Source organism: Stegodyphus dumicola, chromosome 3 (assembly GCF_044657685.1).
Source record: "Stegodyphus dumicola isolate Sdum_Otavi_A_Nest chromosome 3, ASM4465768v1".
Classification (NCBI taxonomy): Eukaryota; Metazoa; Arthropoda; class Arachnida; order Araneae; family Eresidae; genus Stegodyphus; species Stegodyphus dumicola.
In genome coordinates this window covers 107,203,444-107,223,920 of record NC_140770.1, presented here as the reverse complement: position 1 = coordinate 107,223,920, position 20,477 = coordinate 107,203,444, and the positions used below count along the sequence as shown (strand labels likewise).

Below are 20,477 nucleotides of genomic sequence, written 5' to 3'. Positions count from 1 at the left end.
ACGTCAATCAACAACAAATTCATTTTAGTTTTTACTGTGGGAACAGCAACACATATATTATTCTTTCTTTGAACAGCAACAGCAGCTGCTTTCAGTTTCGTTTACATTTAGTAGAGTTTTTTGCTTTGCTTTTACAGTTATGATCTTGGCTAGAAATCAAAATGTACGATAGGTTAATAATATATGAAATGTAATGGTAAGTGACATTTTGTGCATTAAGCTTGATTACAGAACATGACACAGCATATAAAATTGTTTATTGAAACTAATTGAACAAAAAAAGAATTCAGAAAGAGCTACTGAATAATGTAATGATATATGACAGTACAGAAGACTTACAAGTTACTTTTCAAGTATGAAATTAAAGAAATTTTTTACATGCAGCTTTCATACGTTTATGATTTTGAAACCTTTGGGTAATTTGTGCTTAAATTTTCATTGAATTGTTTCCAAATTAAATAAATAAAGTTGTGATACTGTTCATAAGAGAGCTGTGAACGCATTTTAGTCTTGATAAACTTCTATAGGAATTACTGCATTTTTAATAATTCGTAGTGGCCAGCAATGTTTTGTGCGTTATGCTTGTCTACAGTACATAACATATAAAACTATTTCTTTTAAAAAAAGTTTAATAGAAACTGAATTGAGTTAGAGCTAATAAATGCAGTAACAATTTATTTCTCTGACAGACCAGGGAGACTGGAGAACTGAAGTTAACTAAATTTTAACCTAATATAAAATCTCTTTGCAGTGAGCATCAAGCAGAAAGATCTCACTGAATTTAAATAATAAATAACCACTAATAATTAATTTAGCATACAAAAATCTTTCATTAAAATTATTTTGCACTTGAATTCCAGTCACATTATATGTTTCGATATTTTACTTGCTATATGTGCTCAGTAACTTCCTAGTTATTTCATAAGGTATTTCCTTCCTCCTTTCTGCATGCATTCATGGTGTAATGGTAGCACACTTGGCACATATTCAAGGTCCAGGTTCACGTCCCAGCATGGGCACTGCTCATTTCTTCAGTTTCCTGATAATGGAAAGAATCCTAATGACCCTACAGTGGCACATGAACTAAAAAAAAAAGTTGGTACATAATGATTCTTCACCACCAGGATTTGATGAAGGCATCCCGATCCCCAGTTGCTCTTTATTTCTCCGTGACTTCATGGTGTAGTGGTAGTACACTCAGCACGTATTCGAGAGGTCCTGGATGCCTATTCTAGGATCACTGGATCCGTCTACAACTTGAGCGAACAATATTGACTAAAAAAATAAAAAAAAAAAAAAAAAAAAAAGGGTATGGACAGCCATCACAACTTATCGGAGAAAGCCATTCTGTGATCCTTAGTTGGTGGGCAGGTGGTCCATTTGACTTTACTGAAAGGGGACAAGGCTTCAAGGAGCTTTAGACCAATCGCAGTACAGACGAGTGATGAAATTTATAGCGTGCGCTGGCTGAAGTTCTGGGAATATTCTCCCATTATTTCACTAACTCGCACGCCGCATTTGTAGTTCGGAAAAAAAATGGCACAAAACAGTATTATGACCAACACACAGCAGAATATGCTGCTGTGTTATGTGAAGGAAAATTCCATTTTTAAGGGGAAAGTTAACACAGGAATTTAGGGCTAAGAAATAAAGAGTAATGTGGGATACCATGAAAGCAACGGTTATCAGGTTCAATGTTTCTTCTAACCTTCTTCGGAAACATACAATGACCTGACTAGAACAGAGAGCTTACTAAAGCTATGTTCACTAATTGTAGTAAGTAGACAGGATACAGACGAAGGGTATACAAAACCCTTTATTTTTTCTTTATATACAATGACTTCCGTACTTCGGAATACAATGACCCTCCACTCGGGGTCTAACTTAAAAGATATCAAAATAAAACTAAACTCTAATTTAACTTTAGAATAAGATTGGCCTTATAATAACAGGAAGCGTATGTAGCACAGAGACTGTGAACACTACAATACGTTTAATTTATCAAGAGGATTAAAACCTCTGGCCTGGAAGGCAAAGTAGCAACTGCGTAACTTCTAAGGTAAGCGGCCTGCTTCGAACTCACGGCTTCCTCTCTTCTGCTTGGCAAAAAGGCCACACTTAAATACTTGGCGTTCGCCAGACAACTTTGCATAAACTCCTTCACGCTTATAATTCTGGCCGGAAGTAGAAAATAAGAAGTGATAGTAAAGATTTAAAATAAAATAAACGTTAGTAAAACTTAAGATCCTTACATACTTCCCGCCAGAGTTAATTAGTTTGAAACTGAGGTCTAAAACGACCTTGTTGAAAACTTTTAGCTCTAGAAACTAACGCGAGGCCAAACTTTTACAAACATAACTTAGCTAGAAACTAGAAAATTTTAAAAGAAAGAAATTTGTTACAATAGCAGCTCCCGGAATATACAACAATCTTTTTTCTTTTTCATCTGTACTGCATCAAAACAGGAGCTTTATTCAATTCTGGTTCCTTCCAGAGATCTGGAAGGAAAACTAGTTTAATGAAATGTTACAGAATGACATTGTAAATAACATATAGAATATACTTTTCTTAACATTCTTATTTCATTCATGACTATTTTAATTATCTCTCCCCGTGCTCTCTGACATGTGTTGTAAAAACACCAAACACGAATGTGTTTCTGTCTATGTGTTCAACACTTCCTCCTACAATCAAAACACTAACGTGTTAAAATTCAACATACGAGACCTCTTAACACACCCTAATTTCAACTCTAGACCCTGAGGTACTATTCTGAAAGTGGCTAACTCTAAAGTGTAGCGTCAGAGAGCCTAACTACATCATTCAACCTTTAACACATATTCAGCATGATTTAATCTTTACAGTCACACGAATAACAAAATTTTTTAACATTACTTTCACTTTTACCATATCACGGTATTTCAAAATAACAGTTCACATGTATACAAGAACATATGAAGATGCCGTTAATTTTACACATTTGAAAACATACATTAGTAGTACATTGTTAACTTCTATTCTTTTCAAAGCAAGTGCCAATTCTTTCTACATTGAAATAATACTACATTTCAAAAAGTCTTTCAGACTAAAACTTCTTTCTTGTTAGAATGTTTTAAATAAAATTTATACAATTTAAGTCTTTATACAACGCTATTATACATCAACTTTAGTTTTACGCGCGAGTAATTGAAAAACATAATAAGAAAATCGGTCACAACTCATTTCTCGCCCTTTTGGCGATAAAGGTAGACCTCGCATGAGGTAAAACTTCTTCAAATCTGCCACTTGCAGTAAGAATGAAAGATTAACTTAAGTTTGTAAAGTAACACAAAATTTTACTTATCTTTGTAATATTCAGACATCCTTTTCTGGGCCCAGTCTTTAAAGGTGCTGCAGACCGTTGCTTGGTTGATCCTCCTTCTTGTACGGGCTCGCCCTTCAGTGCTTTCCTCTGGAAGCTTCCGTTTTTCACCACTACGGCCACCCTTGAACATCTTCCTTCTGTCCTCTGCTTGTGGTCTTGGCCGCTTGAAGGCAGCTGGTCTTGGTGGAACCGGGAAACTTCTGTCGTGATCCTGCTTGGACCTCGTTGTTGGCCGTTCAAATTTTTCTTGTACTTTTTCCTCCGCCGCTGATGGCCCTTCCGCAGTTCGGCGACTTTTGCTGCGGAGAGTTCTGTCGGATGAGTCAATCTTCCGTTTCACAGCCGGGTTATAGTTGCCGTCCTTTCTCCCGGTCTTTTCCACATACGTCGTCCTTCTCCCTTCTTCATTCTGGGGGTGTTCGTGAACTCTGTTTTTTGGACGGTGGAACGACTTCTTTTTCTTTGTACCTTCAATTTTTCCGCGGGGCAATTTTCTTTTCACTTGCTTCTGTCTCTCATTGGCTTGCCCTTGTACTTGTCGTTTTCCCACCTCTGGAACTTGTACCTGCGGTGTCTGCCGTACCGGATCCTGCAAAAGATCTGAAAAGATTTGCATTTTATTACGGTCATAGAATGGTTTTATCTGGTCAATGTTTGCGGAACAGGTTTCGCCATTTCTTGCCTTTAATACTACAACAGCGTGAGTTATTTTTTCTATAACATATGGTCCTTCAAAGCGTGGGAAAAATTTGGCAGTTTTATCTTCTGGTGCTGAAGAAAGTGAATGCTTAATTTTTAGTACTTCATCCCCTACTTTATAAGTTACTCCCCGTCGTTTCAAATCATAATAGAGCTTCTGTTTTCTTTGTGCTACTTCCGTATTCTTCTTTGCTTCCTTAATTAGTTTTTCTATATCACCCATTTTAAATTCTGGGGCTCTTTGTTGCACATAAAATAATTTATCTAACGGTGTTATAATCTTTCTGCCTAGAAATAACTCAGCAGGAGTTTTGCCCGTTGTATCATGTTTTGCGGTCCTAAGGGCGAAAGCAAATTCATTGACATAGTTATCCCAGCTTTTATGAAAATTTTTAACATAACTACGGATAATTTTCACTATATTTCTGTTGACCCGTTCCGCTATATTTGATTGCGGCCGATACGGGACCATTTTTAAATGACGTATGCCCAGTTTTTGGCACATGTCTTCAAATATATTACTTACAAATTGAGGACCATTATCCGATATAACTTTTAGGGGCGCCCCGTATTTTAAAATATATTTATTTAAAATAGAATCGGTAACTAATTTCGCGGAGGCTCGTTTTAAGGGAACAATTTCGGTCCATTTACTAAAATGATCAACTATAACAAGGAGATAGCGACTTTTGTTTAACTGACTTTTTGGGAAAGGGCCCAATAAATCGATACCGATTATTTCATTTGGAAATTCGGATTTAATACTATTTAGAAACCCGGCCGGGCGGAAATTAATATAATTAACGGCTTGACATGTTGGGCAGGACTGGACATACGCCCTTGTTAACTTTTGCAGTTCAGGAAAGTAGACTGCCTCGCGTACGCGTTGAGTAGTTTTTCGAATACCAGCATGAGAAGCTAAAGGGCTGTCATGGAGCTCTTGCAGGATATTTAATCTAAGACTAGCTGGGATAACAGGTCGAAATTCGTTGTTGGAATTCGTAGTTTTTGTATAAAATAATAGACCATCTATTAGTTCGTAATGGGCCGCCCTATTTCTTATCGCCACAATATCTTGGTGGCTAAAATTTTCAGGATCCTTCAAATACTCATAAATACTTCCAAACTCAGGATCCTTACCCAGTTCGGTTATTACAGTTTCTCGGGAATTTATTGTACACGCTGTCAGCATTGCAACTTTTACGGTATTACCCTGTTCGTCTAATTTAATTCGTGACAGGGCATCTGCTACGATATTTTCCTTTCCGGGGGTATGCTTGATTACCAGATTATATTCTTGCAGCTTGAGTGCCCATCTTATTAACCTTGGGGATAAATTTTTTCCAGAGTACAATCTAGTTACCGCCGCATGATCAGAATATACTGTTATCGGCGCCTTTCCAAAATAGACTCGGAACTTTTGCACTGCTAACAGAACTGCAAGTGCCTCTCTCTCGGTCGCGGAATAGTTTCTTTGTGTTTGATTTAAAGTTCGGCTAAAAAATGCTACTGGCTGCTGATTTTGCGAAAGTACCGCTCCTACCGCATAATCCGAAGCATCCGCTGAAATTTCTAAATTTTCATCCTTTTCAGGAAATTTCAACACAGGGGCTTGCGTTAATGCTTGTTTTAATTTTTCGAAAGCACTATTGGCTTCGGCCGTCCACGAGAATCTTGCCTTTTTCCTTTTTAATTTTAACAATGGCTCAGCGATAGCCGCAAAATCTTTTATAAAGGACCTATAATATGAACAAAGTCCTAGAAAAGAAGAGAGCTTCTTTGCCGTGTTTGGAGTCGGATACTTTTGTACCGCGATTATTTTTGATTCATCTGTCTCGATCCCTTTTTGCGATATTTTGTAACCTAAATATTTTAATTCAGGGGCTGCAAATTTGCATTTTTCGACATTAACTTTTAGACCGGCCTCATTTAATAAAGAAAACACCTGTCTTAAATCCTGTACATGTTGGTCTAGATTATCACTAGTAATAATGATATCGTCTAAATAGATAAATGTGGACTTTCCGAGAACAGGTCTTAACACAATGTCCATGCATCGCTGAAATGTTGCTGGGGCGCCTGAAAGGCCAAACGGCATTCGCAAAAATGCATAAGTGCCAGACTTGGTTATAAAAGCAGTCTTAGGCACGTCCTCAGGCCTGATCCCTATTTGAAAATAACCATTCGTTAAGTCTAAAGTTGTCATAAATTTGGTTGATTTTATGTTCCTTAAAATTTCTTCTATAATCGGTAACGGATATACCGGATATTTCGTTATGGAATTTAATTTACGGTAATCAATAGCGAATCTCCACCTTTTTGGATGCTCCAAAGGATAATCATTATTTTTCTTACATAAAACCACCGGACTAGCATAACTACTTGAGATAGGCGTTACGATCTTTTTACGTAGCATATCGGTAATATGCCATTCTATAATTTTTTCCTTATTCTTATCATACCGGTATGGTTTTTGACGAACCGGCAATGCATCTCCGGTGTCAATACTATGGTTAGTAACCTGGGTAAATCCTGGAATATCACTAAATAAGGAAGCAAATTCACTTACCACTTGTCGGATTCTATCTTGCTCGTCATTAGGCAGGTGGTCGAGATTTACCCTTGGCGGTTCAACCTTTTCTACACGCACTGGCTTCATCGTCAGCTTAAGAGACGCTTCATTAAAATCCAGTGTACCTTGTGCGTCTGAAAGAAAGTCTATTCCTAGTATTAAGTGTGCTTGCAAATTCTTTACTATAAAAAACATCACCTTTACTTGTTCGTCCTTGATACGGTTGTACAAAGGTACTTTACCTACGCACTTACATTGTTCTCCTTGCGCCGCTAATACTGTTGTATTATCCGCATTATATATGCGGTATTTGCGAAAATACTTTCTAAAAAAGACTTCTGCCACACAGGAACACTGCGCGCCGGTATCCAGGAGTGCGGTGGCCGGGATATTATTTACCAAGACTTCAATCTTCGGAAGAGTTAAATTTTTCACCATTACTGTATTTAACTTGTAGGAAGAGGGGTTTTCGTGGCCTTCGGATTTCCGCACCCTCTCGTCAGCAGAAATCCGTTTTAGTTTAAATTATTTTTTCTTTCGGTGCTTTCCTTCTTTCTCCACTGGCCTTGAGACTTTTTTCCTGGGTTGCTATTGAACTGTCGACGTTCGCCGGCTGTTTTTGAATGCTCGGGTTTCCTTGCCCACTGATTCGCTTTTTCTCCGTAGCCATGTGCTTGAGTTTGCTGTAGTCTTGGCGTACCAAATTGGTTTCGCTGTTGATATTGGCGTCTTCTTTCGACGTCCGCCGTTCTTCTACTTTCAAACTGGATTGCTAGCTCAAATAATTTTTCCAGTGTAGTCGGATTTCTCAATTCAATAAAGTCTTGCACTTGGGGTAGTAACCTCGGCAAAATCACTTGAATTATTTCAGGATCCGGACGGTTTCCATACAAGAGCTTGAAAACGTGAATTTTTCTTAAAATAAACCTGGAGAGGTTTTCCATTCTTTGTTGATATATACTGAAAAGTTCTGTTTCTAATTTCGCACGATCCCTTACAACAGGGAAGGCTTTTAGTAGGGCAGTCTTGAAATTTTCGTAGGTATAGGTGGGACTTCCTGCTTGACCCAAGAGACTTCTGCCGATACATTTGAACCAGTTAAGCGCTTGGCCCCTCAAAGCGCTGGTAGCTAAGGTAACTTTTTGAAACTCGTGCACGGGGTAGAGCATGAAGTGGTCATCCAATTTTTCCAAAAAACTGGTTACCTGTGAGTTTCCATTAAACGTTGCTTCTGGTTTTATCGAAGCGCGCATGGTCTGGACAATATACCCAAATCCTTCCAGGGCGGCAGCTGGCATTTCTGGATTCTGAGCTGTTTCTGCAGGCAGCACAGGTTCTTCTTGAAACTCGGCCATGGTTATTCTTCGTCGGGCGCCACTATCAGGTTCAATGTTTCTTCTAACCTTCTTCGGAAACATACAATGACCTGACTAGAACAGAGAGCTTACTAAAGCTATGTTCACTAATTGTAGTAAGTAGACAGGATACAGACGAAGGGTATACAAAACCCTTTATTTTTTCTTTATATACAATGACTTCCGTACTTCGGAATACAATGACCCTCCACTCGGGGTCTAACTTAAAAGATATCAAAATAAAACTAAACTCTAATTTAACTTTAGAATAAGATTGGCCTTATAATAACAGGAAGCGTATGTAGCACAGAGACTGTGAACACTACAATACGTTTAATTTATCAAGAGGATTAAAACCTCTGGCCTGGAAGGCAAAGTAGCAACTGCGTAACTTCTAAGGTAAGCGGCCTGCTTCGAACTCACGGCTTCCTCTCTTCTGCTTGGCAAAAAGGCCACACTTAAATACTTGGCGTTCGCCAGACAACTTTGCATAAACTCCTTCACGCTTATAATTCTGGCCGGAAGTAGAAAATAAGAAGTGATAGTAAAGATTTAAAATAAAATAAACGTTAGTAAAACTTAAGATCCTTACACGGTAAATAGATAAAAGTAAATGAATTAATCTTACTTCATATCTTTTAGAAATAAACAATTTTAATCATTTAAATTTATAATATGATTAATTTGCATCACAATTTAATAGCAAACTAAGTTTCTTTTTTTCATGCTAACATTAAAACTCTGTTTTCAACACAATTTATTTTACAGTTAATATTAGAAAAATATTTCTTTAAGTAAGAAATTAGAAAGAAAATATTTCTTTCTTAATGTTTCTTCCCATTTTTTATTTTCTGTTTCTTTGAAAATTATTTTTTTCAGGAAAAGAAATAAAATTCATTCACTATTACAGTACGGCCAAGTGCTGCTGCATTCAGCTATCACACATGCAACAAAATGTTTTATTTTAAATAATTTATTCTATAATTAGCATGCAAGAAAATATTTTTTCAATATAAAATATATAACCAAAATTATACTAATCTATCCTGTATGTGTGATTAATTTGTATTGCAATTTTTACTCAATTACTTATATATATTTTAATATTACATTGCTCTTATTTTAATTTCTTATATATATAAGAACTGCTTATCTTAAATATCCTTTCTTCTCAAAAGATTTTATTCTGTGAAAATAATTAAAAGATAATATTATATTCACAATGCAAGTACTAAAGTAAAAATAATCAGTGTAGTTTTCCTTCAATTGAAGTCCTTGTCAAACCAGCATTTCAACACATTAAACAGAAAACTAATAATAATCAATATCTCTTTTACAATATAAAAATGAGAGCTCTGCTATGAACAGCAATTTTTTTTTTTTTTTTTTTTTTTAAATACTAATAGATTACAAAAGTATTATTCCATGAACAAATCCTCAGTCTTATAGCATTGTTATTTTCTAGCATAATACAATAATAATGCAGTATAATTCCACTAATAAGTCCACCAGCGGCTGAGCGGTAGTGTTGCTGAACGCAGGTACTTTGGTCTGAGGTAAGAATCCCCCGAACGAGCTGGCCGCATCTGCATTTTTGTGGCTCTCCCCATGTGGAATGCGTATACGAGCCAGTTTCCCTCATAAAGTCCTCCCTTAGAAACCAGTTTTAAATTGTAATAAAATTACAAAAAAAAAAAAAAAAAAAAAGAAGAAAAAGAAAAAAAAATCTGAAGGCATTCAGATTTTATATTACTCCCAAAGGGCCTTTTTTTTAACATTTTGCTTGTTAACTTTATTTATTAAATATCATGTTCTTCGCACTTAAACCATAAAATTCAATTCAACAGCAATATCATATAATTTAAAAAGAGCATATCTTTAGAATTTCCGATACACAGTCTCGCCGCTAGAGATGAAAATGTTTTTTTTCCTCTTAGTGCATCATCGAGTTTTATCTTAGAGTGCATTGAGCTCCTGGAATGACTAAAGTGAGTCGGGAGCTGTACTCGAGTGTATCGGCGAGTACATTGCGAGTTGTAACATGGAGAATCTCGAGAGCACGTAGAGTTTCGAGAACGACTGAACCAAATCGGGAGGTGTACTCTGATGCTTTGCCATGAAGCTGTCTCCACTGTTATAGCCTGAAGGCTATGTTGCTGATTGTTTCAGCCTGCTGGTCATAGTTTTCGATGACTGTAAACATGTTTTTGGAGCTGCTCTGAGTAATACTGGCTAATACACTGTGTTTTCATTCTGCATCAAGAGTTGTTGTCAATTACTCCGAATCCACAAACTCGTACAAAATTGCAACAGTATTGTTACGAGTTTTGTACACAGATAAATAATTTTAGTGAAATTATATAAGAAATTGTTTTATTTTTCTGTATAATGTAACATGAAAATCTAGAGAGAGAGAGAGGACGCTCTTCTGGAAATATAAAAATATAATAGCAGCAAGTGTACTTTAATATTGAGATATTGGCTATCTCACTAATTTGGAGAGATATTGCCAAGCTGCTAATGGTTTTGCAACTAATTTTCATCACTAAATTTGGAGAGAAATCATCAGACATTATAAAACTTGGCAACCATTCAGTCCGGTCCCTGTATAATAATTGAATAACTGTACTTGATCACTATAGTAGCTGTAACCACATCTGGGCCTCATATGCATTCCAATAAGGTTTCCCTTGATAAAATAAATTCTATCAACCTGTCATCAGACCTATGTGCATTCAATCTATTATGAACCTGTATGCAAGCAACAATATTAAAAAACTTTTGTCAGTGGCTGAGTAATAAAATTGCTACACATTAGTAGTCTGAAATGTGTTGAAATCCTCACAAACTGGCTGGATGCATGAAAGTTTTCATAGTTTTTTCCCTATAAGTAACATAAATACAAACTAAGTTGCCTTAAAAATCCTTCACAAAAAAAATTCTTGGTGTGCTCTGCCATAATGAAAGTAAACCAGAACATTCAGCATTCCTGTTTCACTGTTACCCTCGGCATCATTGCTAATTTTAATGTTACCTATATCTAGGTTGATGTTTCCTTCACCTATGTTAGATAATTTCTTCATCTCTTAAAACTTGATCTGTTTTTGATGTTCATTCTTTCCTACATATCATCTTTTTATAAGTAACCCATCACTTAAAAGAAAAGCCATAAGATATATCACTGATATGAAAATTTGCCAATTTTGCTGACACTTTGGCAATTTTCCAAAGTCCCCACCACCACAGATTTCTAGCTTGGTTAACATGCATCTGACTAAGATACAAAAACACGCCAAACAAGTAATAATTTAGAAATCAAACAACAAAAAATTCCAGTGAAAATTTGAAAAATATAATGCTGATTTTTGTTGTTTGACTCCTAAATTAATGCATCTGGCTCTTTGTATAGCCATCCTGATCCATATAGTGGTCAGCAAGGCTGGCTGCTATACCCATGCACCTGGGTTTGAATCCCAGAGAAAGCATGGATGCTTGTAAACGTAAGATATCTGTGTGGTATGAAGCCACTCAAAATAGTGGTGAGCTGAAATTCCTCCTGAGAGGTTTTGTGATAGGAGAAGAGTGGACCATCCCCCAGGCTGTTCTCCATCAAAATTGGGATGAAACATAGCAGTTACGGTGGTGGAATTATACCAGTACAACCACTGGAATTTTAGCTAGACTGATGAAATGGGACTAGTTAATAATAATTACATTTAACTTTCAATTATACCAAACAAATTAGATTTATTAATTATATCATAAAATACGATTATTTTTTGGCACAGAGAGATTTAAGACCACTGTAATGATTGTTTTAGTCAATTCTTGCATAAAGAACATTTTGCTACATTTAAAAAAACAAACTTTTATCCTTCATGGATATACACTGTACTAGCCTCCCTCAAAATGCACAGTTATTCACTAAAGCCAAAATCAGTCTAGGGATAAACAGTCTAATTTTTTTATTCCGAGAAACATAATAACTTATAAATGGTCAAAGTATTAATTTTTGCTTTGCATTTATTATCTTGTTCTTTAAAACACTTCATTCTTTAACTTTCTTACACAATCTAAAAGTTATGAAAATAAAATAAAATGCAAATCCTTTGAAAGTCTGATGTAATATATATTACATAAACGGAAAACTTTACAAATATATCTAAACACTATTGGCATTCGGTTAATTTCAAACTGGCAAATTTCTCTTATATATATATTTAAAACTTTATTTTGCAGAGAAATACTTTTTATACTATGTTTTATTTATTTTTTATTTTTAAATTTTAAGATGTAAATTTTTTCCTATATAAAACATATCCTACATAAAATGTTTCCAAAAAAGGTCTGTCTTCTAGAATTAGGGACATCCATCTTAGAGCTAGATTTCTTTTAACATGTACACCTAGATGTTATTTATGGTCAGATTAATTGATTAGGGCAAAACAATCTGAGTGCAACTTGCCTATGGAAAAGGATGCCTCTAAACCACAAAAAACTCCCATACAAACAGCCTATCTGCCTGATATCTGTAGATGTATATAAGGGGAGGGGAGGTACGTCGTAGGAAACACAGTATAGATAATTTTCTCACCATTAACTGAAGCTTATTACTAAAACCTATACACAGGTTGGCCTATGAAAAAGTACCTTGCATTCAATATTAGTTCCATGATCTTTGGAGGAGGCTATAGACTCTTCCTCTATTTCCTGACTGTTCCTTTGTCTGGTAAGTTACTACTGTGATATAAATGAAGTCCATTTTGTTATATCATCACCACAGATAGGCTACTTTTTGTTGCCCATTCAGTATTATTTCAATCATAAAAATCAAGAATGTGATTCTTGATCTCAGCATAAGGAAATAATTTTAAAATATATTTAATAAAAAGTTTTTATTTTTTAATTTTTTTTAAATTCATACTTGGAGGCAACAGCATCATCTGGTCTAGCGACCGCACTGAACCTATCTTCTTCATCACCATTTTCTAACTGAATTCGTGTTTGGTATGATACATTTGCTTCAATTTCATGAGCAATTTTGAGTGCCTTGGCTTCTTGTAATTTATATTCTTCTGTATCTTTTTTAGTTAATGGAACTCTACAAAATACACAAAAAATTAATTTAATTTTAAACATGTAGTGAAATAAACTTGACTGAATACAGATTAGTAATTTGAAACAAAATTAAAATAAGATAACTAAGTAAAATACTTAACTAAATTTCAAAATAAACTTTTAATTATTCAACTTTTAAAATTTTATATAATTTTTATCTCATCATTCCATTTAAAACTTCAATCAGATTTCCAAACTGCTAGGCAATTTGAAATTTAAGTAACAATACTGATGTACATGAAAAACAATGTCTTTCTGTCATTTTATGCTCAATTTTACCACTACATTTAGCAAAAGAAACGACTTATTTCATGTCAAAGCAATGTTTTTTAATTTAAAGTTTGCTCTTACTCAAAAAATTAATTGTTTGAGCAAAAATCTATATAGAAAGAGGTTTTCCTTCTTTTGTTACCATTAAAGCTTGATCTCTAACCCACCCCATAAACACATAAAATTTTGAGGGGGGGGAAAAAGAGAGGCAACAAAAATTTCCTGTTAATCTTTTTCCTTCATCAGAAAACTTCTTAGATTCTCTACTGAGTTAACTTTAAAGTTATTTTCTCTTCTGCGAATAAATTCCACAATAAAATGCCATGGAATCAATATTAGAAAGAAAGTCTTTATATTGTAAAGTATTGTTGTTTTATACTGCTCCAAAAACAGACTAACCTCACTTTGGACATCCTGTGCAAAATGGAAGATAACACCAGCAAGAACAGACTAACCTCACTTTGGACATCCTGTGCAAAATGGAAGATAACACCAGCAAGATGATGGTTTGAAAAAAGGTAGAATTGTGAAGGAGCAATTCCGGGTTATATTGTGGGTGTGGCAAAATATCCCATTCGAGTCCATACAAAGTCCAGCTGGTGAATGCGGGAACATGTGGTCTTGCGTTAGCTTGGTGGACCATTACCTTTTTGCGGTGGAACTCATTTTGATGTTTTTCCTTGATAGCAGAGTCAAGACGGACTAACAACCCGCTGTACACCTTACTGTAGAGGCTTTCATCTTTTTCCTGACACTCTTTATTGATAATACCATGGCTATCTCACCAGATGCAAAGCATGATCTTTTTATTAGTCAAACTACACTTAGCGATGCTGTCGACGGGCTCACCAGGCACAGACCAACCCCCTTTTCGGCTTGTGTTGTTGAAATAAACCCACTTTTCATCACAAGTGACGATCCGGTCCAGAATTTTGTCCTTGTGTTGATATTTGAGCAGATTAGTGCAGGCCCGAACACATCAGTCCTTATATGCTTGAGTCAGCTCAGCCAGCTAATAAACTTGTATGTCAAGTTTATGTGATGCAAAATAGGACTAATGGACATGGCACTAACATCTAACTACTCAACAAGGTTTTGAGTGGCTGCATATTGATCTTCCAGAGTTTTCGCAGAAGGGCATCATCAACATCAGTAGGCCGAACTGAGCGCTCTGCTTCTTGAATGTCATGATCCTTGCTTTTGAACTTTCGGCATCATATCTGGCAGTGCCGTATGATACAGCATTAGTACTTAAAGTTATACACATGATTTGGTGACATTCTGTAGCTGAGTTTTTGCAAAAGAACTGGAAGTTAATGATGGTTCTAATCTGGTAGCATGATAGTTTCATTTCAGACACCTTGTATTTAATGATAAGAACCTTTTTTTTTTTTTTTTTTTATACAAATTTCACAACACATTATTAAGCAAGTGCCTTTCTTTCAAATGTCAAAAATCTGTTGAAAAAATTTAATTAAACAGGCCAACGTGAACTGCTTGCACAGATGATAATTGCAGTGGCAGGAAAGTTTCAACAAAATCCAATAATTAAAGCTCTTTCTAAGCATGGTTTATTATAGACAAGGGACTTCAAAAACCTGGAAATTTCAACTACAATGTAAAAAGAATCTTCCATAGCTTATAACTGTTAGATCTAATGGCAATTCTTTTAAACACTCTACTTTTAAATTATAAAAATTTTTCCACTAGCTAGACTGAAAATTTTTTAACGCTTTTATCATGCATTACACCACCAACTTAACCTCTTGAGTACATTTGACGTCTGAGACACGTCATTCACTTTTTTCCCCTAGGAGCGGATGGCGTGTCTAAGAGGTCAAACCAAAAATTAAACTCTTGGGTACATCAAACGTCGGAGAGACATTATTCACTTGTTTTCCCTAGGATGACGCGTCTAAAACGTTATTTGAGGTTAGGCACAATTCTGTTCATTTCATTGAACTTGTATCAGTCAGTAGCTTGTATCAGTCATAATAGAAGAAGCAATTACAGTATTTCAGTGAACATTATTTGCGATACACTGCCCCATTATGTCAAAAACAAAGAACATATTTTATGATAGTGATAGCGAAAGTGACTTTGAGAAATCTAAAGAAGAATTGTTTAGTGATCCTGAAATTGACAATTAAAATGAAATACAAAGTGAAAGTGATGAAGACGATACTGAACTTGAAAATGATGACAATTGTAATATAATATCAAGGTTTCAAAGACATACAAGACGTCTATCGAGCAGTGATAGTGAATCTTCTCGTGAACCAGTATCAGAGGAATGGATTTGGGAAGAAGAAGAAAATGTAGCCGATATAAAGTTTTTCTGAAATATCTGGAATTAATCCTTTGAGCTCGCGTAGACTAGGTGGTAATCCTACACCTTTAGATGTTTTGAAAGAAGTCTTGAATGAAGATTTTTAGGACACTATAGTAGAAGAGAAGAATAGATATGCTAGACAAGTGATAGAAAAAGAAGGTTGTGTAACAAAATTCCTGTAAGTTCTGACGAAATGAAAGCTTATATTGCATTATGCATCTTGATGTTGCAAATGAAGAAGCCAAAAATGCATATGTATTGGTCAAAAAGATATGCAATAAGTACTACAATTTTTTCCATGCCACTATGCCACGCGATAGTTTATATATATATATATTTCAAGCTTTCTACATTTTACGGATAATGAAAAGGAAAATAAAGATGACAGAATAAGAAAGATTAGAAATATAGTGGAATACCTAAATAATAAATTTTGTTACCTTTATACTCTTGACAGTGAAGGAGCTATTGATGAATCGCAACCAAAAATTATCCAACATGCAAATATTTTTTCAAATAAATCCGCACCCAAGGAGTTACATCATTATTCTCTAAATCTCACTACATAAATTCATTCAATTTTACAAGTTTTAATAGATGGTTCTACATTGCCTTCTGTGATCTTAATTTGAACCATTATATTTAGACAGAATAAATTTGTTCTTGACATATGAAAAGCCAAATTGAGCCTAGAAATGCATTTAATTTTTTTTTACTGAAATCGATGCAAGAGCATGCTGTATTTATTATAGCTTAATTTTTAAACCCATTCAGTCTTTTTTACTTCCAATTATTTTTCAGAAATTTAGAAAACATATATTTAATAAGATTTAATATGCACATTTCTGCTAATTTTTTGCATTTGTTGAAATAAGACCCTAAATACCTCATTTCTTTTTATTCTCAGAAATAAAAAAAATATTCACACATGATAACTTGATGGTTTTTTCAATAAAATTCATCATTAATCAATTATATTTTAAAGCAGTTCATTAAAAATATTTCTGCTGTCATAACTAAAACATTAAACAAGTGATTAATGCATTGCACAAACAGAGAATCAGTCTTATTCAAATTAGAAAATATTATCAGTACTGCATTATTCTGGTTATTTTAAATGGGGGTGGAGGGAAGAAAAATACAATGTATTAAAATAATTGAGCCTGAATTTTTATTTGCAATATTAGAAAACAAAATTCTGCAAGAACTTTTCTATTTTTTATATTCACTAAAACTCCTGTCACTAAAGATGGCCTGTCACTAAAACTCCTTCTTTGATCTTCCACTCTTTCTCATCACTACCTTTAATCTCATTCTTCATGTTATACATTATACTGATTTGCCTCAATCACCTTTGACTTGTACTGCCAACGTAAATACATAAAACTACATTTTTAACATTATACTACAAAAAGCCTCTCTCATAAGAAATGAAGTTGTAATTTATTAATAAAAAAGAAATGTAAAATCTAAGTAACTTCATGCTGTTTGTTTCTTTGTGCAGTGGTTTGTCTCTCCAAATTTTTTTTTTAAAAAAAACTATTCATATCTACATACTCCATCACAAGTACCAGAAATATGCATGTGGCCATCTCATAAATATATGAGAAAGAATATGCATGTGGCCCTCGAAGCAATTTAACGTGGCCTGCGAAGACATTCTAATTTTATATTTGTTGGAAATATGGTGTTGGAAGATTTCCCGATTTTAATTATTTGAAGTCTCAGTTTACATTATTTCCATTTAAAATAAACACAATTAATGCACCCCAAAATCTATAAATGGAGCTAATTAATTTATAATGGGATATAAATCTTACTCAAACATTTGAAGATACAGATTTTATTAATGTCTATTCATACTTGTAAAAAATGAATAAGCTCAATTACAAATTATTGCACTAACAAATAAAACTTCTCTTTGATACCGGTTTGCCATAAACCTATGTATTTTCTGCAAGTTTATGTCACAAGTAGAAAACCTGTGAAGTCTTAGGGACAGAAGGTCAAGTATTTAGGAGCTATAGGACCCACAAAGTATCATTAAAATGTATATAGATGGACATATTCCTGTAATGACACCTCTATTTTTTGTATATTCATGCATTGTCTGCTTCCGAATTACCTGATGGTAAAGTTTAACAAAAAGAAATGGTACCTGAAGGATGTACAAGAAAGATCCAGCCTCTGGATATTCACTTTTTTTCAGACACTACAAATCTTTTGTTCATTACATAAGAACACAAATCATTATCGATACACAGGAGCACATTTGGCATGACAATAGTTTTCTGGTCCTGCAGTCCTTTTTTCCATATCAGTTCAGCACTCATTGATTCAAGAACTTGATTAAGTATGCTTTTTACAAGGGCTGATACTTAAGCGGCGAACCTGGAATGTGGATTGGGCCAAAGCCTCACTGCTTTGATTCACTGACAAATTATGAGTGTGCAAAGTGTGAGGCTAAATGTGTAAAATGTGCCCTCTGTGTCATTGCCATTTGTAAACTGTCCATTGTGAACTGTCTTTCTTCTCGTCTCACTGTTTATTTGATGAATTGCACATTGATTGTCTATTGTAATAGATTTTGTCTGAAGTCAGTAACGAGTCACATTTTCAACGTCCTAATGTGTATTCTTTTCAACGAGTTGTTTCTTCCTTTATATTGAGATCTCCACCTTCTTACAATATTATTAGTAGTTCATATAAATATGTGAAATGGGCATTTTAGCAACTCTTGGTGTCATGTTTCAAACACTTTATTGATAATTTGTGGGTTATATAGCTCCTAAACACTTGTCCCTCTGCCCCTAAGATATCACACTTTTTCTACTTGTGACATAATCTTTCAGAAAATATATGGATTTCCGGCAAACAGGTATCAAAGAAGAGAAGGTTTACTTGTAAGAATAATCACTTTTGAAATACATTTATATGTGAATAGTTTTTCCACTGTTGAAAATTTATAAGGAAAAAAAAAAAAAAAAAAAAAAGATCGATTGAAGAGCATCTACAATCCATGATGAATATAATTTCTAGAATGATGAGCACGTGCAGTCCATGATAAACGTTCATTTCTGTCTAAAACTACAAACTTTATCAAAACCAAAACACCATCAAATGTCAAGCTAAAGTAAGAATTATAGACATTTATAATAATCATTTGCAATAAATATATATACATTTGACATATTATATAATATAATAAACATATGCATTTTAATATAATTATATGTAATAAACATATGCATTTTCAACTAAACATTGAAGAAAAATTTAATAACAGAAAGAAACTAGCTTGTTATTATTTATTCTCAAGTTTTGCCCTACTTGCCAAACATTCTTTGAAAGAGTAACTAACAAAAATGTCTTACAGGTACCAAGCTTTAGATTTCAAACAGAAAATAAATATAAATTTGAAATGTTTTCCTTTGCAAAATTATTATTGTTGTTTTGATAAAGATTTAATAAACTAAATTTTTAAGTTATTTAAAATATTTTTATAATATTTATTTATTTATCTATTTAAAAAAATTTGATTTTTACTAAAAAACTTTTGGCCCATCAGTTGTTTTCAGATCGTGTATTTGGCCTGCATGCAATCTGAGTTTGAGGCCTCTGATCTAAAGAATTATAAGTGAAATTACTCAAAAAATAATGCTTATTATATCCATAAACTAATTCTTACTATTATGAAAAAATACTTTATGGACTCTAAAATTAATAATATACAAAACTTTAAAAAACTGTTTCAGTATTTGAGTTTTAATATAAACTACAACTGACTTACGTGTATTCTTGCAAAGAATTATCATAACTTGACTTTACCCCATACTTTTCGGCATTTGTACGGAACATATCATTAGCATCCCAGCCATTCTATGCAAAACATTAAAACAAATCAGTAAAAACTGAAAAAATTACTTCAGATATATACACACACACACACACACACACATATATATATAAAAGAAACATTCTTTTATATTATCCCAAAAGTTTTCAGATGCTCAACAGCATCTACAGGAAATCTACAGTACATCTACAGTACAAAGTTTTAGATCCGCACGTCAAATATCCAACAGTCTGACCTCTGGACAACCATCATTTTTTTCCACTATAAAATTTAGAAATGGAGAATATAATACACCAGAAAAACATTATCCCAGAGACTAAGTTCCCTGTATGTCACTTGCAAACTCCTGCTGGCTGAGGTTGGCCAGAAAGTCCTTGACTGGTTGTGGAGGTGAGGAAGAAATGAATATTGTTATGAGTTTTACACGCAGACACGTAATTTTAGTGAAATTATATGTTAAATTGTTATATTTTTCTGTACAATATAACATGAAAAGCTTGAAACAGACGCTGCTCAGCCAAAAAAATACAGGGGCAAATATATTTAATATTTAGTAAAATAGCTCAGCACATTTTTCTTGCCATGTTTGGCGAGCATTTTGGAACAATTTCTGTATCACTATAATGGATATTGTAGTTGAAAAACCAACTGATTCCTATATTAGCTGTAACCGTATCCAACTTTCAGATGCATTCCAGTAATTTCGAAACGCAGAAAGTAATAGAAATTTCTCGGCTGCCAGGGAAAAACTATATAAGACCGGAAAGAGGATCAGTTTCTCAGTTGTTAGTTCAGAGCAATTTCAGAGTACTGAGATATTCATAACAGCTTCACCTTTTAGATGCGCTTTGCCTTCTGTTGTGCTTAACATTCCTAGTAGTTTGAAGTGTAACTACTGATTGTGCTATGTG

At 34.2% G+C, this 20,477-nt stretch overlaps 1 protein-coding gene across 4 annotated transcripts in view; it reads right to left on the bottom strand.

The window, feature by feature from the left end:
• LOC118197347 (uncharacterized) overlaps positions 1-20,477 on the bottom strand; it is a 194,964-nt gene that overhangs the window by 99,532 nt on the left and 74,955 nt on the right. For all 4 annotated transcript variants that reach the window (XM_085813143.1, XM_035368846.1, XM_035368847.1 and 1 more), the window contains 2 exons: positions 19,501-19,589; positions 12,915-13,091 (listed from right to left, as the gene is read on the bottom strand). In XM_085813143.1, the coding sequence (XP_085669269.1) occupies positions 12,915-13,091; positions 19,501-19,589 (266 nt within the window). The remainder of the gene's footprint in view (positions 1-12,914; positions 13,092-19,500; positions 19,590-20,477) is intronic.